This window comes from Urocitellus parryii, chromosome 7 (assembly GCF_045843805.1).
Source record: "Urocitellus parryii isolate mUroPar1 chromosome 7, mUroPar1.hap1, whole genome shotgun sequence".
In the NCBI taxonomy this organism is placed as follows: Eukaryota; Metazoa; Chordata; class Mammalia; order Rodentia; family Sciuridae; genus Urocitellus; species Urocitellus parryii.
In genome coordinates this window covers 183,280,756-183,306,044 of record NC_135537.1, presented here as the reverse complement: position 1 = coordinate 183,306,044, position 25,289 = coordinate 183,280,756, and the positions used below count along the sequence as shown (strand labels likewise).

Below are 25,289 nucleotides of genomic sequence, written 5' to 3'. Positions count from 1 at the left end.
CAGTGGGCAGAGAACAGAGGACGTGGGACTCTGCTCACCCCCTGCCCTCCTGCCCCCCAGCCGAGCGCCTGGTCCTGGCAGCAGGGCTGGGCCAGGCTGGTCTCTGCATCTCCACTGGTTCCTAGGCCACCGCCACCGTGGGGCCACAGTCATTAAGTGGAGTGGAGTGACCAGCTGTGACAGATTCCTGGTCATGGTTCACAGTTTCAGAATGAGACCTGTCCTGCCCGCAGCCGAGCTCGCCTGCTGTCGGCAGCTGTCCGCCGGCACCCCAGCCACCTCCCGGTGGTCCCCACGTGTGACCTGCAGCCCCTGCCTTGGAGCGGCCCCACCAGTCTGCCCACTGGCCACAGTGCGCCTTCAACCCGAGAGCCTCGCCCGCTCTGTGGGGCTCACGCCTGCCCAGTGCACCCTGTCAGGCCAAAAAGACTTTGATTTTCTCATCAAAAAAAGGATGATTTCTCATTGTAAAGATGTAAAACCGTGCTGGGTATGATGGTCCACTTCGGGAGGCCGAAGCAGCAGGATCACAAGTTCAAGCCCAGCCTGGGCAATTCAGCATGACCCTGTCTCAAAGTAAAGAGGGCTGGGGTCAGGGCTCAGTGGGAGAGCAGGCACCGGGTTCAAGCCTCAGCACCACATACAAAAATAAACACAAATAAAAAGGCTGGGATCTGGCCTTGTGGTAGAGCACCCTGGGTTTAATCCCCAGTGCCAGAAAACCATTGATTTTTTTAAACAGTGCTGAAAAGTACACAGAAAATCAAAAATCGCTAATTAGAGTGAGTTCACACTTTTGTGAAAAGGCTCGGCACCTCTGTCCTTTGACTCTGTTCACACTCACGCACGTGCCCTGGCCCGGGCACCCAGGTGTGTGTGCGTGCCTGCTCACACACCTCCACGGCCATGTGCACAGCCTCCCTCTCAGGTGCAGCCGACAGACAGGCCACGCATCCGCGAGCTCTTCTCCTTGGCCCACAGGTGCCGTCCCCTGCAGGTGTCTAGAGATGCTTACGGCAGCGAATGAAAACGCCTCTGACCACAGCCTCACGAGAACTAGGTAGCATCGAAAGTGTGATTTTTGCCCAGTCAAGATAGGTAAAAAGCCTGGGCACAGTGTGCGCCTACCTGGAAACCCCAGCAAAGCTGAAGAGGAGGATCTCGAGCTCAAGGCCAGGCTTAGCAACTTAATTCAGGGATCCAGCACCCCTGAGTCGAGTCCCCAGTACTGTAAAAGCTCTTTAAAGAATCCCTCTGCTTTAGTTTCCAGCATGATAAATAGCCGTGATCATAGTTCTCCCCCCGCAGTGAAAATAAGAACAAGAACTTCTTGGAGTCCTGAATTGATTCCTGGCTCTAGAAATGTCATTTCCATAGTGATTATGCAGTATGTCAGCTTAAAGAAACCTCTCGGAGATATCAGTTCATGGAAAGATGTCCACGTTGTGCCAGGGTGCAGGCAGGTGGGATGCTCAAGCACTTCCACAGCTGTCGTTTTTAAGCACATAGTTCACACTTTTGCTGCTGCTGCTGCTTCTTTTTTTTTTTTTTTTTTGACAGAGTTGTGCAGTGTTGCCCAGACTGGCCCCCAACTGGGGGCTCCACGGTCCTCCTGCCTCAGCCACCCACGCGGCTGGGCCCACAGGTGCGCAGCGGCCACTCGGGTCTCCCTGCGTGCTGCAGAGCAGGTCTGCCTTCGGTGCCGTTAACAGGCCCAGTCGGCTCTGCTGCCCGGAGGGAGCTCTGTGGTGCAGGGAGCCCGCGGGGGCTGTGTGTGACAGTCACACTGGCCCCGGCCCAGGTTCTCTGGTGTAGAGGTGACTTGGCTTTGAAGAGGAACGTGCTGTCCTTGAGTGTTTGTGTTCAGCAGGAAGCCATCCAGGAGTGACTGAAGCACAGAGCACAGACCCTTTCCTGGTCTCGTTTCCAGGGAGACCACCCTGTCCTCCCCGGCCTCCCACCCCCCAGGCCCAGGACCAGGGAAGGGCGCCCGAGGCGCTTTGGGACCACAGCCCACCTCTGGGACAGGTGAAGACCCACGCCACCTTTCAGGTAACTCTTCCAGTCCTGCTGCCTGCCGGAGGACTAAGGGGGACAGGAGAGGCCTCTGTTCCCAGCAGGCACCCACGGCTGCCAAAGGCACGTCGAGGTGCTGTCGGTGGTTCTTTAAATCACTGTTTTTTCGTATATGCTTTATTATGATTTTGCCCACCTGGGTGTTATTTTTTTAAATCCTTGTCAATATAAGTTTAAAAATATGTATGTCTGTAGAGCTGTGAAATGTTCTTACGTTTTTAGGGCATTCAATGTCTCTAACATTTATTGGCCTTTATATTTCTTCTGAGTTATTTATGCATGTTTGAATTTTTCTACTGGTGTGTTTATTCTTGTTGGTTTGTAAGACTTCTTTATATATTAAGGCAATTGTTGCTTGTCTGTCACAACTCTTTCCAAATTTGTCATTTGTCTTTTAATTTCCTTTTTTAAAAAAATCCTCAGATAAACCAGACACTGTGGGGCATACCTGTGACTCCAGTGACTCTGGAGTCTTAGGCAGGAAAATCAAAAGTTCAAGACCAGCCTGGGCCATTTAGCAAGGCCCTGTCTCCAAACAAAAAGTAGGAAAGACTGGGGTGTGGCTCAGTGGAAAAGCACCCTGGGTTCAAGCCCCAGCTTAGAAAAAAAAAAATCCTTAAATAACTTGAAAACGTTTTTCAATCTAGTCAACTCACAGTCTAGTGGTTTATTTAACTGTTTTTCAACTTGGAAGGTTTGTTTCTATTGGAGTGAAGGCAGACAGCCACCATTTTTTCCGCGTTTTATTTTGTTAACCATCAGGGTGCCCTGTAAAGAACCACCCTCCTTTTTATTTCCCCTCTTCGCAGTACCATGAACTGCACCCAGGGGGCGCTCCACGGTGGTCTGCACCCCCAGTCCTTGCTGTGCTTTATTTTGAGGTCGGGTCTTGCTAAGTTGCCCAGGTCGGACTTGAGCTTGCCACCCTCCTGCCTCAGCTCCCGAGTCCCTGGGGTCACAGGTGTGTGCCACTGCCCCTGACTCATGTCCATCTTCCTAGGACAGGGCCAAGTGACAGTCTAGAGCTACTGGGCCGGCTCACACCCCCAAAGCACAGGGAGACCCTTCAGTTTGTTGCATGTGGGTGACTTTGAAGGTCAACAGGACAACATCTGTATTTTCTGCTCTTTTCAATATTATTATTTGAATATTAAATGTTTAAAAGAATTAATAGACTATTTCTCAGAGCAGTTTTAGTTTTATGGAAAAATTGGGTGAAAAGTGCCAAGTTCCTATAGCCCCCTTTCCAGTTGTGGGTCTTGCTTGGTGTGGTGCTTGTGTGGTGCTTGGTGTGGTGCTTGGTGTGGTGTTTGGTGTGAGCTTGCTGTGGTTCTTGGTGTGGTGCTGGTGTGATGCTTGGTGTGGTGTTTGGTGTGGTGCTTGGTGTGGTGCTGGTGTGGTGCTTGGTGTGGTGCTGGTGTGGTGCTTGGTGTGGTGCTGGTGTGGTGCTTGGTGTGGTGCTTGGTGTGGTGCTTGGTGTGGTGCTGGTGTGGTGCTTGGTGTGGTGCTGGTGTGGTGCTTGGTGTGGTGCTTGGTGTGGTGCTTGGTGTGGTGCTTGGTGTGGTGCTTGGTGTGGTTCTTGGTGTGGTGCTGGTGTGGTGCTTGGTGTGGTGCTTGGTGTGGTGCTTGGTGTGGTGCTGGTGTGGTGCTTGGTGTGGTGCTGGTGTGGTGCTTGGTGTGGTGCTTGGTGTGGTGCTGGTGTGGTGCTTGGTGTAAGCTTGGTGTAGTTCTCGGTATGGTGCTGCTGTGGTGCTTGGTGTAGTTCTCGGTATGGTGCTGCTGTGGTGCTTGGTGTGGTGCTTGTGTAGTGCTGGTGTGGTGCTTGTGTAGTGCTGGTGTGGTGCTTGGTGTGGTGCTTGGTGTGGTGCTGGTGTGGTGCTTGTGTGGTGCTGGTGTGGTGCTTGGTGTGGTGCTTGTGTGGGGCTTGGTGTGTGCTGTCTGGAGGAGCCCACACTGGAACGCAGTCTTCTGTAGGTTTGGGCAGGTGGGTCAGGAGGTGTCCGCCTCTGCAGCGCCCTCCCTCCCTCCCCTGGCCATGCTGACCCTCGCGTCTCCCTGGTTCTGCCCTCCTACCCAGGGAGCTGGAGCCGCACGAGCTGCAGCCTCCTCACCAGCTTCTGAGGCTTAGCCGTGTGCAGCTGAGGGGTCTGTCTGTCTGTCCGTGGTGACAGCTCGTGGCCTTTTAGTGTTGGATGATATTCCATTTGGTGGACGCTGCCTGCAGGGCAGCACTGCTGGCTCATACCTTGGGCAGAGGCTTGCAGCTGGTCACGGTGAGCATGGACCATGTGCTCCTGCCCTGGGCAGCCTTCTCCTGCCTTGGTGTGCGCTGCCACGCAGCCGCAGTTCCACTCGATGGCTGCACCTTGGCATGGTGTGTGCATGCGTGTGTGTTTTAAACTGCTCAAAACCGGGGGTACAGCTCAGTGGTACCCACGTGCCCGCCCTGGTGAGGCCTGGGTTTGGTCCCCAGCATTGCTCAATAATTAAACTGCTAATAATCGGCTTCTTTAAAGGGTATCACGGAGGCTGAGCACCGTGGCCTCCCTGCGACCCCAGCAACTCAGGAGGCAGAGGAGCAAAAGTGCCAGCCCAGCCTGGGCAGCCGAGTGAGGCCCTGTCTCAAGATAAAAATGAAAGGGCTGGGGTGCAGCTCAGTGGTAGAGCAGCCCAGATTCAATCCTAGTTACTGCAAGAGAGAGAGAGAGAGAGACAAAAACTCAGGGTTTCACCCAGTCTTGATGCGGACCCACGCGGCTGGGTGTGCTGTGAATGCATGCTCCCTCAGCACATCGGCCTCTTCTGATGGTTCAGAATGAGAGAGCTTGGGGCTGGGGACCAGCTCAGGCCGGGCGCTTGCCTCACAGGCACAAGGCCCTGGTCCCATCCCCAGCCCCACAAACACCAAAAAGAGCCCCTAGAGAGGGACAGGCTGTTCTGCCCTGAGGTGACGCCACTGAGTTTGTCCCAGCCAGGAGGAAGTCAACTCTGCCCTGAGGTGACGCCACTCTGAGTTTGTCCCAGCCAGGAGGGAGTCAGGCTCTGCCTGGGGAGCTGAGAGCCCACTGCGGGGGCCGGGGGGCTGGAGGGCAGAGACAGGTGGGCTGTGGGACGTGCAGCCGGGGGGAGGAGGGTCAGGCGTGGTCCCTCTGAGGTGCCTCCACAGCCCAAGGCCACACACACAGCCCAGTCCAGGGGCCACCTGAGCTTCGGCCGAGGGCAGGGTTCTGGACGGAGGGACGGTGCAGGCTCACCCAGGAGCTTGCCCTGGGAAGAAGCCTGACAGGAAGCTGGTGGCCACTGGGACCCAGGGAACTGTGCATTAAGTGATGGGCAGGTGGACATGGCCAAGCCAGGCCACAGACCTCCCGCACATGTGTTGCATGTGCTGGTGTCCTGCCGCTGTGCCCAGGAGAGAATGGGGGTCCTGGCCCCCTGGCCACCCACGCCTTCCTCTCCATGCAGCTGCGTCTGCCGTGGGGCTTCTCTCTGGCTTCTTGGGCATTTCCCTCCATGCCTCTGGGGCTGTCCTTCCTGGTCCTCCTTCTGCCTGCTTTTCTGCGCCCTTCCCCAGAGGCAGGGTGTGATCAAGCCCTTGGACAGGAGTGGGCAGGGTGGCCTGGTTGGCGACACACCCACAGGTCCCGGGCCTGCTCATGTCCATCGCAGGCCGAGTTCCACCCCAGGCCAAGGCCAGCACCTTCGGGGTCCCACTTGTCCTCTCCAGGCCAGAACCCTGTGGGCTTCTGCTGGGTGTCCAGGGGCCCAGTGCTTGCTGCCCCCTCCCCAGAAGATAGGCAGGCACATAGCTGGACTGCAGGAAGCCTGCCTTGTCCTGGCCGGTGGAGTAAGCCTCCCCACCCTGGCCATGCCTCGGGTCACCAAATGAAGTGAGCCCATAGTGCCAGAGTTCTGGGGACGAGTGTCGTCAGTGCCGTTGGACAGCTTGTGGACATCACCTGAGCCCTTCTTATCACATTGCCACAGGAGGACCCTCAGCACACCAAGAAAGAGCGTCTTTCTGAATGCGTGGGCAACAGCCAGCTCGGCTCGGCACACCCCGTCTGCAGGAGCCAGGGCCTTCAAGGCTGGAGGGCGGGCGCAGCAGCCCAGGTGCAGCAGGTGAGGGCAGGCGCAGCGGCCCAGGTGCAGCAGGTGAGGGCAGGCGCAGCGGCCCAGGTGCAGCAGGTGAGGGCAGGCGCAGCGGCCCAGGTGCAGCAGGTGGGGCAGGCGCAGCGGCCCAGGTGCAGCAGGTGAGGGCAGGCGCAGCGGCCCAGGTGCAGCAGGTGAGGGCAGGCGCAGCGGCCCAGGTGCAGCAGGTGAGGGAAGGCGCAGCGGCCCAGGTGCAGCAGGTGGGGAAGGCGCAGCGGCCCAGGTGCAGCAGGTGAGGGCAGGCGCAGCGGCCCAGGTGCAGCAGGTGAGGGCAGGCGCAGCGGCCCAGGTGCAGCAGGTGGGGCAGGCGCAGCGGCCCAGGTGCAGCAGGTGAGGGCAGGCGCAGCGGCCCAGGTGCAGCAGGTGAGGGCAGGCGCAGCGGCCCAGGTGCAGCAGGTGGGGAAGGCGCAGCGGCCCAGGTGCAGCAGGTGAGGGCAGGCGCAGCGGCCCAGGTGCAGCAGGTGGGGCAGGCGCAGCGGCCCAGGTGCAGCAGGTGAGGGCAGGCGCAGCGGCCCAGGTGCAGCAGGTGAGGGCAGGCGCAGCGGCCCAGGTGCAGCAGGTGGGGAAGGCGCAGCGGCCCAGGTGCAGCAGGTGAGGGCAGGCGCAGCGGCCCAGGTGCAGCAGGTGAGGGCAGGCGCAGCGGCCCAGGTGCAGCAGGTGGGGCAGGCGCAGCGGCCCAGGTGCAGCAGGTGGGGAAGGCGCAGCGGCCCAGGTGCAGCAGGTGAGGGCAGGCGCAGCGGCCCAGGTGCAGCAGGTGAGGGCAGGCGCAGCGGCCCAGGTGGGGCAGGTGGGGCAGGCGCAGCGGCCCAGGTGCAGCAGGTGAGGGCAGGCGCAGCGGCCCAGGTGCAGCAGGTGAGGGCAGGCGCAGCGGCCCAGGTGCAGCAGGTGAGGGCAGGCGCAGCGGCCCAGGTGCGGCAGGTGAGGGCAGGCGCAGCGGCCCAGGTGCAGCAGGTGGGGCAGGCGCAGCGGCCCAGGTGCAGCAGGTGGGGAAGGCGCAGCGGCCCAGGTGCAGCAGGTGAGGGCAGGCGCAGCGGCCCAGGTGCAGCAGGTGAGGGCAGGCGCAGCGGCCCAGGTGGGGCAGGTGGGGAAGGCGCAGCGGCCCAGGTGCAGCAGGTGAGGGCAGGCGCAGCGGCCCAGGTGCGGCAGGTGGGGCAGGCGCAGCGGCCCAGGTGCGGCAGGTGAGGGCAGGCGCAGCGGCCCAGGTGCAGCAGGTGAGGGCAGGCGCAGCGGCCCAGGTGCAGCAGGTGGGGAAGGCTTAGCGGCCCAGGTGCAGCAGGTGAGGGCAGGCGCAGCGGCCCAGGTGCAGCAGGTGGGGCAGGCGCAGCGGCCCAGGTGCAGCAGGTGGGGAAGGCGCAGCGGCCCAGGTGCAGCAGGTGAGGGCAGGCGCAGCGGCCCAGGTGCAGCAGGTGAGGGCAGGCGCAGCGGCCCAGGTGCAGCAGGTGGGGCAGGCGCAGCGGCCCAGGTGCAGCAGGTGAGGGCGGGCGCAGCGGCCCAGGTGCAGCAGGTGAGGGCAGGCGCAGCGGCCCAGGTGGGGCAGGCGCAGCGGCCCAGGTGCAGCAGGTGAGGGCAGGCGCAGCGGCCCAGGTGCAGCAGGTGAGGGCAGGCGCAGCGGCCCAGGTGCAGCAGGTGAGGGCAGGCGCAGCGGCCCAGGTGCAGCAGGTGAGGGCAGGCGCAGCGGCCCAGGTGCAGGAGGTGAGGGCAGGCGCAGCGGCCCAGGTGCAGCAGGTGAGGGCAGGCGCAGCGGCCCAGGTGCAGGAGGTGAGGGCAGGCGCAGCGGCCCAGGTGCAGCAGGTGAGGGCAGGCGCAGCGGCCCAGGTGCAGCAGGTGGGGCAGGCGCAGCGGCCCAGGTGCAGCAGGTGGGGCAGGCGCAGCGGCCCAGGTGCAGCAGGTGGGGCAGGCGCAGCGGCCCAGGTGCAGCAGGTGGGGAAGGCGCAGCGGCCCAGGTGCAGCAGGTGAGGGCAGGCGCAGCGGCCCAGGTGCAGCAGGTGGGGCAGGCGCAGCGGCCCAGGTGCAGCAGGTGGGGCAGGCGCAGCGGCCCAGGTGCAGCAGGTGAGGGCAGGCGCAGCGGCCCAGGTGGGGCAGGCGCAGTGGCCCAGGTGCAGCAGGTGAGGGCAGGCGCAGCGGCCCAGGTGCAGCAGGTGAGGGCGAGCCGGGCAGAGGGGGCAGCAGGTGCTGGGACTCACTGCACCTGGAGCTTGTGCTGGGAGCAAGTGCCCTTGGGTCCCAGGGTGAGCCACAAGGGGAGCCAGTGGCCAGGAGGGCGTGGAGGCTGGGGGGACACTGGCACCCCAGGCAGCTCCGCTGTATGCTGGACAGGCGCCTCCTCCCTTCTAAAGGGTCTCTGACCTGGGAGTGGTCGAGCAGCCCTGCCCTCAGGACTGCCAGTGCTGGTGTCCCAGAGCGCTCAGTCCCCTTCCTCCACTGTCCTCCCCCCTGCCTCTCCCTGCCGCAGCGCCCCGGCTGCTCTACCCACTAGGCCGAGGGGGCAGGGCAGGAAAGGGGGCTTTCGAGACAACCGTGTCTTTCCTCACTTCTACAGAGGACGCACGAAGCCCCCTGGGTGACCTGCAGACCACCCCAGAAAGAGAAGAGGCCCAGGCAGCCCCTGCAGGCCCCGGTCCCTGAGGAGAACAGCTGCCTCACCCGCGGGTCGTCCTCGCTGGCCAGCAGCTCCCTGCAGGACACCTGGAGGTTGCTAGACCTGGGCTCCAGCCCTTCAGGCCTCCCCTCGCAGGACGACTCAGCTCCAGGTAGGAGAGTGGCCTGCCCCGGCTGACGTGTGCCCGCCACTCCCTGAGGCGGACGCCAAGCGGCGCTGCCTTGAGGACCTTGGCCTCCTGGCTCCGGTTCAGGTGCTCCATAAACCCACAGCCCCTCGCCCTGCCTGCAGCCCGTGCCCCGTCCCCCGCAGAGCAGGACCCTGTGGGACAGGAGCCCCTGCCAGCACAGCGCCCCTCGGGTGTGCCACCCGGGACGGACGAGTGTGCACAGGCTGCTCTCTGGAGGAGACCTGCTCCGTCTGGTGCCAGGGGACGTCCCAGGCCCCTCCCGCGCCCTACTCCTGGCGCCCACCCACTACAGCTCTGGGCAGGGAGGAGTCTCCAGGAAAACCCATGGGAAGGGCCTGCTCTTGGGAGTGCAGGCGGCAGCTCCTGCAGGGGGTGGAAGGAGGAAAGGCCTGTGGGGGCCGCAGGGTGGGGTGTGGCCGGCGTGAGAGCCCCTGCCCAGACGGACACACCTCCTCTGGCTCACAGCTGAGCACATCACCCACCTGCCATCCCAGCCACCTGGGGGGCGGGGCAGGAGGCCGGCCGTTCCAGCAAAGCCCCGTTTCAGAATGACAGATAAAAAGGCAGAAGGCCTCTGGTCCCACCCCAGTGGGAAACAGAACCCGAAGGCAAGGCTAGGGCTGTGCCGCAGCCTGCGCCCTCGCCCGCCCGCCCGCTCAGCCCTGGCACACAAGCCAAAGGCACTGCATCTGGCAGGTGTCGGCGTCCAGGACAGCTTCCTGCACACTGTCACCAGTCTTCCCAGCATCCGTCTTTGCTGGACTGTTGAAATTCCTTGGAAATTAGGCTATTTCTGAGACAAAAGTCATAAATACCTACAGCCAGTTTTTCATGTGATTGGCTTTTTTTTTTTTTTTTTGGTCCTGGGGATTGAACCTAGCAGTGCTCCACCACTGAGCCACATCCCCAGCCCTTTTTATTTTTTTAGTGTGGGAGTCTTGCTAAGTTGCCCAGGCAGGCCTTAAACTTGGGATCCTCCTGCCTCAGCCTCCTGAGCCCCTGGGATTCCAGGAGTGGCACCATGCCCAGCTTTTCACTTTTCTTACGGTGCTTTTTTTTGGTATATTTTAGTTGCAGATGGACACAATATCTGTATTTATTTTTATGGTGCTGAGGGTGGAACCCGGTGCTTTCCACCACCACGGAGCCGGGCCCCAGCCCTTTCTGTGGTGCTTTTGTTATGCACCTATCTCTCACTTTTATGTAGCCAATGTCCTTGGATATGATCCTTTCTAGCTTTGGGGGGCCCACGTAGGCCACTCCCACCTTATTGTCCGTATCTTCTAGGGCAGCTCTGGTTCCACTGCTTTAGTGTGCGTCCACGCCCGCCCGCACACTTGCCGGGCTGTGTTGCCAGGTGGTGCTGCACCAGGCTGCTCCTGCGTGGAGAGCTCCTCCCGGGCCCTCTGCGGTCTGCCGTCCGCCCACCTGTGTGCAGTGGTGTCAGGGCCAGTCGGGTCTTCCCTGGTGTTTCTTCCTCAGCATCCTGCTGGTTGCTCCCATTCCTTCTCTGTGCAGCCTTGAGGCCCAGCCCACGAGGTTCCCGTGCCCCCCACTCTATTCTCGTTTTCTGAGGATTCATTATATTTGGGCTCTTTAGCTTAAAGGTCTCTGGCTCTACGTGCGTCCCGGGATGGGACCACGCTGTGTTCAGTGAGATGGAGTGTCGGCAGGCTGGGCAGGCTGGGTTCCGCAGGCGGGGGCCAGGAAGGCTGCTGTCTCCACGAGGTGGGCCTGCTGGGCCACGGGGCACTGCTGGGCAGGTCAGGAGGGCCAGCCCGTGAGTTGGCAGGTTCCGGGGAGGTGGGGTCAGCGGCTGCGCTCCAGGCTGGAGGCGCCCCGTGGCCTGGTCTGCTGGCCCAGTGGCCTCAGCAGAGTGGCAGCCCTCCTGGTGCTCCCGGGGGGCGGCGTCTCTTCCTGCTGTACCGTGCTGTCCCTGTCCCAGCTCCACCGCCGCCGAGTCCTGCTCCAGGCCCCTCTCCTCTCCCAGCACTGACCGCGCTGCTCTGCAGGTCCCAGCTCTGCACAGAGGGCTTCCTGGGGTTCTTGGTGAAGGTCTGCTGGGTTTGCTGCTTCCTGTGGAGGCAGGGGCTCCCCGTGCTGCCCACAGCCTCCAGCTCCTGGGCTCAAGCATCCTTCCCCTCGGCCTCCCGAGCAGCTGACACTACCGGCCGAGCCACTGAACCAGCTCCTCCTTTTTTCTTTCCTCCTCCTGCTCCTCCTCCTCCTTTCTTGTTCGTTTATTTATTTATTTATTTAGGTGTGTGTGTGTGTGTGTGACTGGGGGCCTGGGCCCCTCTGCTCCACCACAGCTACAACCCAGCCCTTTAATTGATTCATTGTTGTTGTCTGGGGGGCCCAGGCTGGCCTAGTCTTGGGCTCCTCCTGCCTTGGCCTCCAGAGTCGAGGGGTGACCGGCGTGGCCACTGTGCTGGCCCTGCTCTTAGCTTTAGTGAAGGGCACTTTCTGTTTGCTGTGATCTTGCTGGGAGTGACCTAGAGGAGGAGCAGGAGGAACGCTAGCTTTGCACTGGCTTCTTTAAATCAACAATGTGTTCTGACAGATGGGGCCAAAGAGGCCCTGGCTGCGGGGCCATGTGGCCCCTGCCCCACACAGCTCACTCCCTGTGGCCCTGACTTTCAATTCATGTTTGCTTTTCAAATTAAATGGAATTTCCCCTGGTGCTGAGGACTGAACCCGGGGTGCTGTACCACTGAGCTGCACCCAGGGCTTTTTATTTTTATTCTGAAACAGGGCCTCACTAAGTGGCCCAGGCTGGCCTCCAACTTGTGGTCCTCCTGCCTCAGCCCCTAGGTCTCTGGGATAACAGGTGTCAATAAATAGAGAGAGCAAACATGATCGACCTCCTTGTTACTTATCCATTTTTACTTTCTAAATCTCCCATAATGACTTCTTGGGTAGGTTTTTCTTCCAGGAACAGAGGTTGTTCTATTTGGGAAACCTTTTGAGGCCTGTGGCTTGACATCTGAGTGCACTTAGGTAGAGGTACCCGCTGGCCCTGTTGGCCTAAGTCCTGAGCCTGGCGGCCACTGGACCAGCTCACCGGGAGGGGATGCCAGGAGCCAGAAGGCAGCCTGGCCCCGGCCAGGGGCTCACGTGAAGAGAGGGCTGAAGCTGGCTGCCACCCACCACCTGGGTCAAACCAGTGAAGTGGAAATCTGGTGTCACTGCCTCCCAGAGTCCAGGAAGCAGGTGAGGGAAGCCAGGCCCTGCAGGGTGGGTGCTGAAGGGTGAGTGCCCCCCCGAGAAGCTGGAGCTCGGAGAACCGCCAGCCCTCAGGGCCAGCCTCCCTCCCGTCCACTCGAGCAGCTGTGTCTGCAACATGGCCACCCAGGTCAGTCCTTGCACAGCCCACACCACCGGGGCCCTAGAGGTCAGAGCGACTCTGAACTAGGCAGCAGCTAACGCCAGCCATTCCCACGCAGAGCCCAGGAGTGCTCCGCGGGGTGGGGCAGCAACACTGTGACCGGCACAGCCCAGCGGCCTGGGAGGACCAGGCAGGAGGAGCCACGAGGAAAGCCCAGGCAGGCCGAGGGGCAGCTCAGGTGGGCGGTGCTCAGCGTGCCCAGGCTCGGGTTCAACCTCCAGGGCCACAGCAGAGGAAGGGAGGGCACTGGCCCAGGGCGTCCTAGAAATGTCATTCACCAGAAGCCTCCTTAATCCGGGAGGCCTGCAAGGCCCAAGCCCAAGAGAGCTCCTGAGAAGAAACCCAGAAGTGACATGGAGTGTGAGGGACATCGTGATCGGGGTACCCGGACGAAGACACGGATCGGGGTGAGTGTGCTTCATGTACAACCAGAGACATGGAAAGCGGGCTCTCCAGGTGTGACTGGAACCCTGACACATTCTGCTGTCCTCTATTTAAAAATCCATAAATTAAAAAAAAAGAAGAAGAAGAAGGAGAAGAAACCCAGGCTGGGCGTGGGGGCCACACCTGTGATCCCAGCTCCTCGGGAGGGAGGCAAAGGCAGGAAGAGCCCAAGTTCAAGGCCAGCCCAGGCAACTGAGCCAGACTCTGCCTCAACAGGAAGTACATAAAAAGGGCTGGGATATAGCTCAGGGGAAGATCACCTGCCTGCCTGCATGAGGTCATGGGTTCAGTCCCCAACACCAAAAAGTATAACCCACGGGTGAAAAAGGTGTGACAGAGCTCATGCCACCAAGGGTAATACAGTGGTTCCCAGAGCTGTACAAGAAGCTGGGCGCGGTGGCACATGCCTGTGATCCCAGCAGCTCAGGAGGCTGAGGCAGGAGGATCGTGAGTTCAAAGCCAGCCTCAGTAATGGCGAAGGTCTAAGCAACTCTGTGAGACCTCTAAATAAAACACAAAATAGGGCTGGGGATGTGGCTCAGGGGTCAAGTGCCCCTGAGTTCAACCCCTGGTATCCCCGCCGCCACCCAAACAAAGAAAAGAGCTGTTCGAGAGAGTCGATGTCACGGTGAGGCTGGACTGGTCACTGGCTTCTCGTCAGTGCAGAGAAGGAGGGCAGCGCAGTGAGACGTCCACTGACGGGCTTCCAGAGGGGCAGGCTGCAGCCCTGGGCCACCTGTCATCCCTCACTGAGAGGCCTCTCAGAGCAGAGGCCAGCACACTTCTGTGGAGGCCAAAGAGAGAGGCCTTGGACTTGGCAGCCACCTAGCCTCCCTGGCCACTGGGCACAGCAGCCGCTCAGGCGGGGTAAATACATAGGCGCGCGGTGCCAGCCAGCCCTGGCTCACACCCAGGCATGGTGGTGCACACCTGTGACCCCAGGGACTCGGGAAGCCGAGGCAGGAGGAGCACAAGTTAGAGGCTGGCTTGAGCAACTTGAGACCCTGTCTCCAAAAAGGACGGGGGTGTAACTGAGGTTCAACCCCCTCCCCCAACAGCGAACCCCGAGTGTGTTGCCTACGCTCGATGTAGTGCGGGGGCTTCCCGATGAAGCCCTCAGAGCCAGGAAGTGGCTCCTGCCTTCTCCAGGTGAAGGGCACTGGCAGTGGAAGGGTGATGTCAGTGAGCTTGTCACCCCATCATCCCTGGATGAGTGACTGGAGCAGACCGTGGCGGGGAGGACAGCGTATTCAGGAAGCTTGGCGGGAGGCAGTGCTAAGGGAGCGGTGAGCCCGGGTGGAAGCTGGTGGTGGGGAGCCTGCTGTGTGCAGCTGGCATTGACTGGGCAGCAGAGGAGAGGCTAGTGTCCTGTGGGCAGCAGCAGAAGCAGTGGCAGATGGGCAACTAGAGCCCTGGATGCTGGGCCTGGAGCTGACAGGTGGGTACTGCAGGAGGTGGGAGAGCCCTGGGTCAGAGCACGTGGGGGAGCAGCCCTCAGGGCAAGGCCCTTGGAGCTGCGTGAGCCTGGGAGGAGCCTTCAGGGCCTGTGTCCCGCTTAGGCTTGGTGTGTGTCTGCCTAGTGCTGGGCGTAGTGCTGGGCGCTGGTCGGACGCAGGGTGCTCTGCACTGAGTTGCAACCCGGCTCTTTTATTTCTTTATTTTTTAATTTTTGAGATGTCTTCCTAAATGGTTCAAACTTTGAGCCCTCCTGCCTTGGCTTTCCAAGTCCCTGGGGTCACAGGCATGTCACCAACCTGGCACTTCTTCAGTTCGTGTCATTAAATGTGGCTGCCACTGTTGTCACTGCCATCTCCCTTGGTTGCTGCTGTCAGCTGCCCACGACTGTGTGACACTTGCAGTTTGCTGCTCGCCAGCCTCTGAGGCTATGAGCACAGCAGAGGAAACCCGGTCCCTGGGCAGCATGATGTCCCCAGAACCGCCCTCCCAGCCTGCTCCCCTGGGGTCAGGAGCACCCAGACCTGCACTCGGCTCCCCCCCCCCAGGGACAGCACCGTGGGGTCTCCCAGCCCTTCCCACCCTCGGGGTCCACCCCAGGCCAACACCCCAGGCGTGTTCTCTCACCTTCCTTCTCGCAGCAGCCTCCATGAGTCTCCGAGGAGCATCTGGGGGTGTGCAGCCGCTGGCCCAGCACTGGCCCACCTCCCTGCTGCCTGCCCTGCAGCCCAGCTCCCTCCTGCACACCTCCACACCTGCAGCACTTGGCCCACCCCCCAGGGCTGCCCCCCTCCCAGATGCTCCCCAGTCACCCCGCCCAGCTTTCTTCCGGCACAGTGGTCTGGTTTTACTTAGTTATCTTGTTTTCCTTCTATCTGCTCCAAGAATGTCCCTGTGGGTGGGGACATCTGAGAGGTTTTGTCCCAATCCCTGACCTCTCTGCCAGAACCAGTCAACCTGTGCAGAGATAAGGGGAGAATGGGAATCTGAGACTAGAGATCCAGAAAGATTCTAAAGAAAAAGGTGAATCTGATTAGAGACTAATCAGCATTGTTTAAAAAATGCAAGCCTTGAAAAGCAGGCACTTCCCAGATGAAGTATCAGATGTGATAAACCCAAGTCCCAAACCACAGTTTTAATCAAAATACCAACAATTTCTCTTGGAGCTGAGCAGGTGGATTTTCAACTTCTGTAGCAATAAAATGCATGAGAAGAGGTAATCAGCAAGCTCCAGATTCCTCACATCCCCCACAAGTGTGGGTGCCCACACACTGTGACCCCAGCCTGGTGAGGCCCCGTCTCCGAAAAAATTAAAATAAAAAGGCTGAGAATGGACCTCAGTGACAGAGTGACCCCAGGTTAGATCCTAGGACCACAAATGAAGGAAGAAAGAAAAGAAAGTGGAGAAGTTGAAAAGAACAGAAACCCATCCCAATGCTGGATCAGAACCCCCACACTGCACCCAGTGGAGGCCGCTGGATCAGAACACCCCTACACTGCGTCCAGTGGAGCCTGCTGGATCAGAACCCCCCACACTGCGTCCAGTGGAGCCTGCTGGATCAGAACCCCCCCCCACTGCGTCCAGTGGAGCCTGCTGGATCAGAACCCCCCACACTGCGTCCAGTGGAACCTGCTGGATCAGAACCCCCCACACTGCGTCCAGTGGAGCCTGCTGGATCAGAACCCCCACACTGCCCCCAGTGGAGCCTGCTGGATCAGAACCCCCACACTGCGCCCAGTGGAGCCTGCTGGATCAGAACCCCCCACACTGCGCCCAGTGCAGCCTGCTGGATCAGAACCCCCCACACTGTGTCCAGTGGAGCCTGCTGGATCAGAACCCCCCAGGGCGCCTGGTGGAGCCTGCTGGATCAGAACCCCCCACACTGCATCCAGTGGAGCCTGCTGGATCAGAACCCCCACAGGGCGCCCAGTGGAGCCTGCTGGATCAGAACCCCCCACACTGCGTCCAGTGGAGCCTGCTGGATCAGAACCCCCACACTGCGCCCAGTGGAGCCTGCTGGATCAGAACCCCCCACACTGTGTCCAGTGGAGCCTGCTGGATCAGAACCCCCCAGGGCGCCTGGTGGAGCCTGCTGGATCAGAACCCCCCACACTGCATCCAGTGGAGCCTGCTGGATCAGAACCCCCACAGGGCGCCCAGTGGAGCCTGCTGGATCAGAACCCCCCACACTGCGTCCAGTGGAGCCTGCTGGATCAGAACCCCACACTGCGCCCAGTGGAGCCTGCTGGATCAGAACCCCCACACTGCGCCCAGTGGAGCCTGCTGGATCAGAACCCCCCACACTGCGCCCAGTGCAGCCTGCTGGATCAGAACCCCCACACTCCGTCCGGTGGAGCCTGCTGGATCAGAACCCCCACATGCGTCCAGTGGAGCCTGCTGGATCAGAACCCCCACACTGCGTCCAGTGGAGCCTGCTGGATCAGAACCCCCCCACACTGCGCCCGGTGGAGCCTGCTGGATCAGAACCCCCCAGGGCGCCCGGTGGAGCCTGCTGGATCAGAACCCCCCCACACTGCGTCCAGTGGAGCCTGCTGGATCAGAACCCCCCAGGGCGCCCGGTGGAGCCTGCTGGATCAGAACCCCCCAGGGCGCCTGGTGGAGCCTGCTGGATCAGAACCCCCACACTGCGCCCGGTGGAGCCTGCTGGATCAGAACCCCCCACACTGCGCCCAGTGGAGCCTGCTGGATCAGAACCCCCCACACTGCGTCCAGTGGAGCCTGCTGGATCAGAACCACCCAGGGCGCCTGGTGGAGCCTGCTGGATCAGAACCCCCACACTGCGCCCAGTGGAGCCTGCTGGATCAGAACCCCCTTCACTGGGGCCAGTGGAGCCTGCTGGATCAGAACCCCCCACACTGCGCCCAGTGCAGCCTGCTGGATCAGAACCCCCCAGGGCGCGTGGTGGAGCCTGCTGGATCAGAACCCCCACACTGCGCCCAGTGGAGCCTGCTGGATCAGAATCCCCCGAACTGCGCCCAGTGGAGCCGGCTGGATCAGAACCCCCCCATACTGTGCCCAGTGGAGCCTGCTGGATCAGAACCCCCCCACACTGCGTCCAGTGGAGCCTGCTGGATCAGAACCCCCCACACTGCATCCAGTGGAGCCTGCTGGATCAGAACCCCCACACTGCCCCCAGTGGAGCCTGCTGGATCAGAACCCCCCACACTGCGTTCAGTGGAGCCTGCTGGATCAGAACCCCCCAGGGCGCCCAGTGGAGCCTGCTGGATCAGAACCCCCCCACACTGCGTCCAGTGGAGCCTGCTGGATCAGAACCCCCCAGGGCGCCCGGTGGAGCCTGCTGGATCAGAACCCCCCCACACTGCGCCCAGTGGAGCCTGCTGGATCAGAACCCCCCAGGGCGCCCGGTGGATCCTGCTGGATCAGAACCCCCCACACTGCGTCCAGTGGAGCCTGCTGGATCAGAACCCCCCACACTGCGTCCTGTGGAGCCTGCTGGATCAGAACCCCCCAGGGCGCCCGGTGGAGCCTGCTGGATCAGAACCCCCCCACACTGCGTCCAGTGGAGCCTGCTGGATCAGAACCCCCCAGGGCGCCCGGTGGAGCCTCCTGGATCAGAACCCCCACACTGCGCCCAGTGGAGCCTCCTGGATCAGAACCCCCACACTGCGTCCAGTGGAGCCTGCTGGATCAGAACCCCCCACACTGCGTCCAGTGCAGCCTGCTGGATCAGAACCCCCCACACTGCGTCCAGTGGAGCCTGCTGGATCAGAACCCCCCAGGGCGCCTGGTGGAGCCTGCTGGATCAGAACCCCCCCACACTGCGCCCAGTGGAGCCTGCTGGATCAGAACCCCCCAGGGCGCCCGGTGGAGCCTGCTGGATCAGAACCCCCCCACACTGCGTCCAGTGGAGCCTGCTGGATCAGAACCCCGCAGGGCGCCCGGTGGAGCCTGCTGGATCAGAACCCCCCACACTGCGTCCAGTGGAGCCTGCTGGATCAGAACCTCCCAGGGCGCCCGGTGGAGCCTGCTGGATCAGAACCCCCCACACTGCGTCCTGTGGAGCCTGCTGGATCAGAACCCCCACACTGCGTCCAGTGGAGCCTGCTGGATCACAACCCCCCAGGGCGCCCGGTGGAGCCTGCTGGATCAGAACCCCCCACACTGCGTTCAGTGGAGCCTGCTGGATCAGAACCCCCACACTGCCCCCAGTGGAGCCTGCTGGATCAGAACCCCCACACTGCGCCCAGTGGAGCCTGCTGGATCAGAACCCCCCACACTGCGCCCGGTGGAGCCTGCTGGATCAGAACCCCCCACACTGCGCCCGGTGGAGCCTGCTGGATCAGAACCCCCACACTGCCCCCAGTGGAGCCTGCTGGATCAGAACCCCCACACTGCGCCCAGTGGAGCCTGCTGGATCAGAACCCCCACACTGCGCCCAGTGGAACCTGCTGGATCAGAACCCCCCACACTGCGCCCAGTGCAGCCTGCTGGATCAGAACCCCCACACTGCGCCCAGTGGAGCCTGCTGGATCAGAACCCCCACACTGCGCCCAGTGCAGCCTGCTGGATCAGAACCCCCACACTCCGTCCGGTGGAGCCTGCTGGATCAGAACCCCCACATGCGTCCAGTGGAGCCTGCTGGATCAGAACCCCCACACTGCGTCCAGTGGAGCCTGCTGGATCAGAACCCCCCCACACTGCGCCCGGTGGAGCCTGCTGGATCAGAACCCCCCAGGGCGCCCGGTGGAGCCTGCTGGATCAGAACCCCCCCACACTGCGTCCAGTGGAGCCTGCTGGATCAGAACCCCCCAGGGCGCCCGGTGGAGCCTGCTGGATCAGAACCCCCCAGGGCGCCTGGTGGAGCCTGCTGGATCAGAACCCCCACACTGCGCCCGGTGGAGCCTGCTGGATCAGAACCCCCCACACTGCGCCCAGTGGAGCCTGCTGGATCAGAACCCCCCACACTGCGTCCAGTGGAGCCTGCTGGATCAGAACCACCCAGGGCGCCTGGTGGAGCCTGCTGGATCAGAACCCCCACACTGCGCCCAGTGGAGCCTGCTGGATCAGAACCCCCTTCACTGGGGCCAGTGGAGCCTGCTGGATCAGAACCCCCCACACTGCGCCCAGTGCAGCCTGCTGGATCAGAACCCCCCAGGGCGCGTGGTGGAGCCTGCTGGATCAGAACCCCCACACTGCGCCCAGTGGAGCCTGCTGGATCAGAATCCCCCGAACTGCGCCCAGTGGAGCCGGCTGGATCAGAACCCCCCCATACTGTGCCCAGTGGAGCCTGCTGGATCAGAACCCCCCCACACTGCGTCCAGTGGAGCCTGCTGGATCAGAACCCCCCACACTGCATCCAGTGGAGCCTGCTGGATCAGAACCCCCACACTGCCCCCAGTGGAGCCTGCTGGATCAGAACCCCCCACACTGCGTTCAGTGGAGCCTGCTGGATCAGAACCCCCCAGGGCGCCCAGTGGAGCCTGCTGGATCAGAACCCCCCCACACTGCGTCCAGTGGAGCCTGCTGGATCAGAACCCCCCAGGGCGCCCGGTGGAGCCTGCTGGATCAGAACCCCCCCACACTGCGCCCAGTGGAGCCTGCTGGATCAGAACCCCCCAGGGCGCCCGGTGGATCCTGCTGGATCAGAACCCCCCACACTGCGTCCAGTGGAGCCTGCTGGATCAGAACCCCCCACACTGCGTCCTGTGGAGCCTGCTGGATCAGAACCCCCCAGGGCGCCCGGTGGAGCCTGCTGGATCAGAACCCCCCCACACTGCGTCCAGTGGAGCCTGCTGGATCAGAACCCCCCAGGGCGCCCGGTGGAGCCTCCTGGATCAGAACCCCCACACTGCGCCCAGTGGAGCCTCCTGGATCAGAACCCCCACACTGCGTCCAGTGGAGCCTGCTGGATCAGAACCCCCCACACTGCGTCCAGTGCAGCCTGCTGGATCAGAACCCCCCACACTGCGTCCAGTGGAGCCTGCTGGATCAGAACCCCCCAGGGCGCCTGGTGGAGCCTGCTGGATCAGAACCCCCCCACACTGCGCCCAGTGGAGCCTGCTGGATCAGAACCCCCCAGGGCGCCCGGTGGAGCCTGCTGGATCAGAACCCCCCCACACTGCGTCCAGTGGAGCCTGCTGGATCAGAACCCCGCAGGGCGCCCGGTGGAGCCTGCTGGATCAGAACCCCCCACACTGCGTCCAGTGGAGCCTGCTGGATCAGAACCTCCCAGGGCGCCCGGTGGAGCCTGCTGGATCAGAACCCCCCACACTGCGTCCTGTGGAGCCTGCTGGATCAGAACCCCCACACTGCGTCCAGTGGAGCCTGCTGGATCACAACCCCCCAGGGCGCCCGGTGGAGCCTGCTGGATCAGAACCCCCCACACTGCGTTCAGTGGAGCCTGCTGGATCAGAACCCCCACACTGCCCCCAGTGGAGCCTGCTGGATCAGAACCCCCACACTGCGCCCAGTGGAGCCTGCTGGATCAGAACCCCCCACACTGCGCCCGGTGGAGCCTGCTGGATCAGAACCCCCCACACTGCGCCCGGTGGAGCCTGCTGGATCAGAACCCCCACACTGCCCCCAGTGGAGCCTGCTGGATCAGAACCCCCACACTGCGCCCAGTGGAGCCTGCTGGATCAGAACCCCCACACTGCGCCCAGTGGAACCTGCTGGATCAGAACCCCCCACACTGCGCCCAGTGCAGCCTGCTGGATCAGAACCCCCACACTGCGCCCAGTGGAGCCTGCTGGATCAGAACCCCCACACTGCGTCCAGTGGAGCCTGCTGGATCACAACCCCCCAGGGCGCCCGGTGGAGCCTGCTGGATCAGAACCCCCCCACACTGCGCCCAGTGGAGCCTGCTGGATCAGAACCCCCACACTGCGTCCAGTGGAGCCTGCTGGATCACAACCCCCCAGGGCGCCCGGTGGAGCCTGCTGGATCAGAACCCCCCCACACTGCGCCCAGTGGAGCCTGCTGGATCACAACCCCCCAGGGCGCCCGGTGGAGCCTGCTGGATCAGAACCCCCCACACTGCGTCCAGTGGAGCCTGCTGGATCAGAACCCCCCCACACTGCGCCCAGTGGAGCCTGCTGGATCAGAACCCCCCACACTGCGCCCAGTGCAGCCTGCTGGATCAGAACCCCCCACACTGCGTCCAGTGGAGCCTGCTGGATCAGAACCCCCACACTGCGTCAAGTGGAGCCTGCTGGATCAGAACCCCCCAGGGCGCCCGGTGGAGCCTGCTGGATCAGAACCCCCCACACTGCGTTCAGTGGAGCCTGCTGGATCAGAACCCCCCAGGGCGCCCGGTGGAGCCTGCTGGATCAGAACCCCCCAGGGTGCCCAGTGGAGCCTGCTGGATCAGAACCCCCCACACTGCGTCCAGTGGAGCCTGCTGGATCAGAACCCCCCACACTGCGCCCAGTGGAGCCTGCTGGATCAGAACCCCCCACACTGCGTTCAGTGGAGCCTGCTGGATCAGAACCCCCCAGGGCGCCCGGTGGAGCCTGCTGGATCAGAACCCCCACACTGCCCCCAGTGGAGCCTGCTGGATCAGAACCCCCCACACTGCGTTCAGTGGAGCCTGCTGGATCAGAACCCCCCAGGGCGCCCGGTGGAGCCTGCTGGATCAGAACCCCCCCACACTGCGCCCAGTGGAGCCTGCTGGATCAGAACCCCCCAGGGCGCCTGGTGGAGCCTGCTGGATCAGAACCCCCCCACACTGCGCCCAGTGGAGCCTGCTGGATCAGAACCCCCCAGGGCGCCCGGTGGAGCCTGCTGGATCAGAACCCCCCCACACTGCGTCCAGTGGAGCCTGCTGGATCAGAACCCCGCAGGGCGCCCGGTGGAGCCTGCTGGATCAGAACCCCCCACACTGCGTCCAGTGGAGCCTGCTGGATCAGAACCTCCCAGGGCGCCCGGTGGAGCCTGCTGGATCAGAACCCCCCACACTGCGTCCTGTGGAGCCTGCTGGATCAGAACCCCCACACTGCGTCCAGTGGAGCCTGCTGGATCACAACCCCCCAGGGCGCCCGGTGGAGCCTGCTGGATCAGAACCCCCCACACTGCGTTCAGTGGAGCCTGCTGGATCAGAACCCCCACACTGCCCCCAGTGGAGCCTGCTGGATCAGAACCCCCACACTGCGCCCAGTGGAGCCTGCTGGATCAGAACCCCCCACACTGCGCCCGGTGGAGCCTGCTGGATCAGAACCCCCCACACTGCGCCCGGTGGAGCCTGCTGGATCAGAACCCCCACACTGCCCCCAGTGGAGCCTGCTGGATCAGAACCCCCACACTGCGCCCAGTGGAGCCTGCTGGATCAGAACCCCCACACTGCGCCCAGTGGAACCTGCTGGATCAGAACCCCCCACACTGCGCCCAGTGCAGCCTGCTGGATCAGAACCCCCACACTGCGCCCAGTGGAGCCTGCTGGATCAGAACCCCCACACTGCGTCCAGTGGAGCCTGCTGGATCACAACCCCCCAGGGCGCCCGGTGGAGCCTGCTGGATCAGAACCCCCCCACACTGCGCCCAGTGGAGCCTGCTGGATCAGAACCCCCACACTGCGTCCAGTGGAGCCTGCTGGATCACAACCCCCCAGGGCGCCCGGTGGAGCCTGCTGGATCAGAACCCCCCCACACTGCGCCCAGTGGAGCCTGCTGGATCACAACCCCCCAGGGCGCCCGGTGGAGCCTGCTGGATCAGAACCCCCCACACTGCGTCCAGTGGAGCCTGCTGGATCAGAACCCCCCCACACTGCGCCCAGTGGAGCCTGCTGGATCAGAACCCCCCACACTGCGCCCAGTGCAGCCTGCTGGATCAGAACCCCCCACACTGCGTCCAGTGGAGCCTGCTGGATCAGAACCCCCACACTGCGTCAAGTGGAGCCTGCTGGATCAGAACCCCCCAGGGCGCCCGGTGGAGCCTGCTGGATCAGAACCCCCCACACTGCGTTCAGTGGAGCCTGCTGGATCAGAACCCCCCAGGGCGCCCGGTGGAGCCTGCTGGATCAGAACCCCCCAGGGTGCCCAGTGGAGCCTGCTGGATCAGAACCCCCCACACTGCGTCCAGTGGAGCCTGCTGGATCAGAACCCCCCACACTGCGCCCAGTGGAGCCTGCTGGATCAGAACCCCCCACACTGCGTTCAGTGGAGCCTGCTGGATCAGAACCCCCCAGGGCGCCCGGTGGAGCCTGCTGGATCAGAACCCCCACACTGCCCCCAGTGGAGCCTGCTGGATCAGAACCCCCCACACTGCGTTCAGTGGAGCCTGCTGGATCAGAACCCCCCAGGGCGCCCGGTGGAGCCTGCTGGATCAGAACCCCCCCACACTGCGCCCAGTGGAGCCTGCTGGATCAGAACCCTCCAGGGCGCCCGGTGGAGCCTGCTGGATCAGAACCCCCCCACACTGCGTCCAGTGGAGCCTGCTGGATCAGAACCCCCCAGGGCGCCTGGTGGAGCCTGCTGGATCAGAACCCCCCCACACTGCGCCCAGTGGAGCCTGCTGGATCAGAACCCCCCAGGGCGCCCGGTGGATCCTGCTGGATCAGAACCCCCCACACTGCGTCCAGTGGAGCCTGCTGGATCAGAACCCCCCACACTGCGTCCAGTGGAGCCTGCTGGATCAGAACCCCCCAGGGCGCCCGGTGGAGCCTGCTGGATCAGAACCCCCCCACACTGCGTCCAGTGGAGCCTGCTGGATCAGAACCCCCCAGGGCGCCCGGTGGAGCCTCCTGGATCAGAACCCCCACACTGCGCCCAGTGGAGCCTGCTGGATCAGAACCCCCACACTGCGTCCAGTGGAGCCTGCTGGATCAGAACCCCCCACACTGCGTCCAGTGCAGCCTGCTGGATCAGAACCCCCCACACTGCGTCCAGTGGAGCCTGCTGGATCAGAACCCCCCAGGGCGCCCGGTGGAGCCTGCTGGATCAGAACCCCCCCACACTGCGCCCAGTGGAGCCTGCTGGATCAGAACCCCCCAGGGCGCCCGGTGGAGCCTGCTGGATCAGAACCCCCACACTGCGTCCAGTGGAGCCTGCTGGATCACAACCCCCCAGGGCGCCCGGTGGAGCCTGCTGGATCAGAACCCCCCACACTGCGTTCAGTGGAGCCTGCTGGATCAGAACCCCCACACTGCCCCCTGTGGAGCCTGCTGGATCAGAACCCCCACACTGCGCCCAGTGGAGCCTGCTGGATCAGAACTCCCACACTGCGCCCAGTGGAGCCTGCTGGATCAGAACCCCCCACACTGCGCCCGGTGGAGCCTGCTGGATCAGAACCCCCACACTGCGCCCAGTGGAGCCTGCTGGATCAGAACCCCCACACTGCGTCCAGTGGAGCCTGCTGGATCACAACCCCCCACGGCGCCCGGTGGAGCCTGCTGGATCAGAACCCCCCCACACTGCGCCCAGTGGAGCCTGCTGGATCAGAACCCCCACACTGCGTCCAGTGGAGCCTGCTGGATCAGAACCCCCCAGGGCGCCCGGTGGAGCCTGCTGGATCAGAACCCCCCCACACTGCGCCCAGTGGAGCCTGCTGGATCAGAACCCCCCAGGGCGCCCGGTGGAGCCTGCTGGATCACAACCCCCCAGGGCGCCCGGTGGAGCCTGCTGGATCAGAACCCCCCACACTGCGTCCAGTGGAGCCTGCTGGATCAGAACCCCCCCACACTGCGCCCAGTGGAGCCTGCTGGATCAGAACCCCCCACACTGCGCCCAGTGCAGCCTGCTGGATCAGAACCCCCCACACTGCGTCCAGTGGAGCCTGCTGGATCAGAACCCCCACACTGCGTCAAGTGGAGCCTGCTGGATCAGAACCCCGCAGGGCGCCCGGTGGAGCCTGCTGGATCAGAACCCCCCACACTGCGCCCGGTGGAGCCTGCTGGATCAGAACCCCCCAGGGCGCCCGGTGGAGCCTGCTGGATCAGAACCCCCCAGGGTGCCCAGTGGAGCCTGCTGGATCAGAACCCCCCACACTGCGTCCAGTGGAGCCTGCTGGA

At 62.8% G+C, this 25,289-nt stretch overlaps 1 protein-coding gene across 1 annotated transcript in view; it reads left to right on the top strand.

The window, feature by feature from the left end:
* The window catches only part of Ccdc57 (coiled-coil domain containing 57), an 81,252-nt gene that overhangs the window by 39,033 nt on the left and 16,930 nt on the right, over positions 1–25,289 (top strand). Inside the window, exons 16-18 of the mRNA XM_026410788.1 lie at positions 1,931–2,052; positions 6,064–6,198; positions 8,768–8,978. Coding sequence (XP_026266573.1) covers positions 1,931–2,052; positions 6,064–6,198; positions 8,768–8,978 — 468 coding nt within the window. The remainder of the gene's footprint in view (positions 1–1,930; positions 2,053–6,063; positions 6,199–8,767; positions 8,979–25,289) is intronic.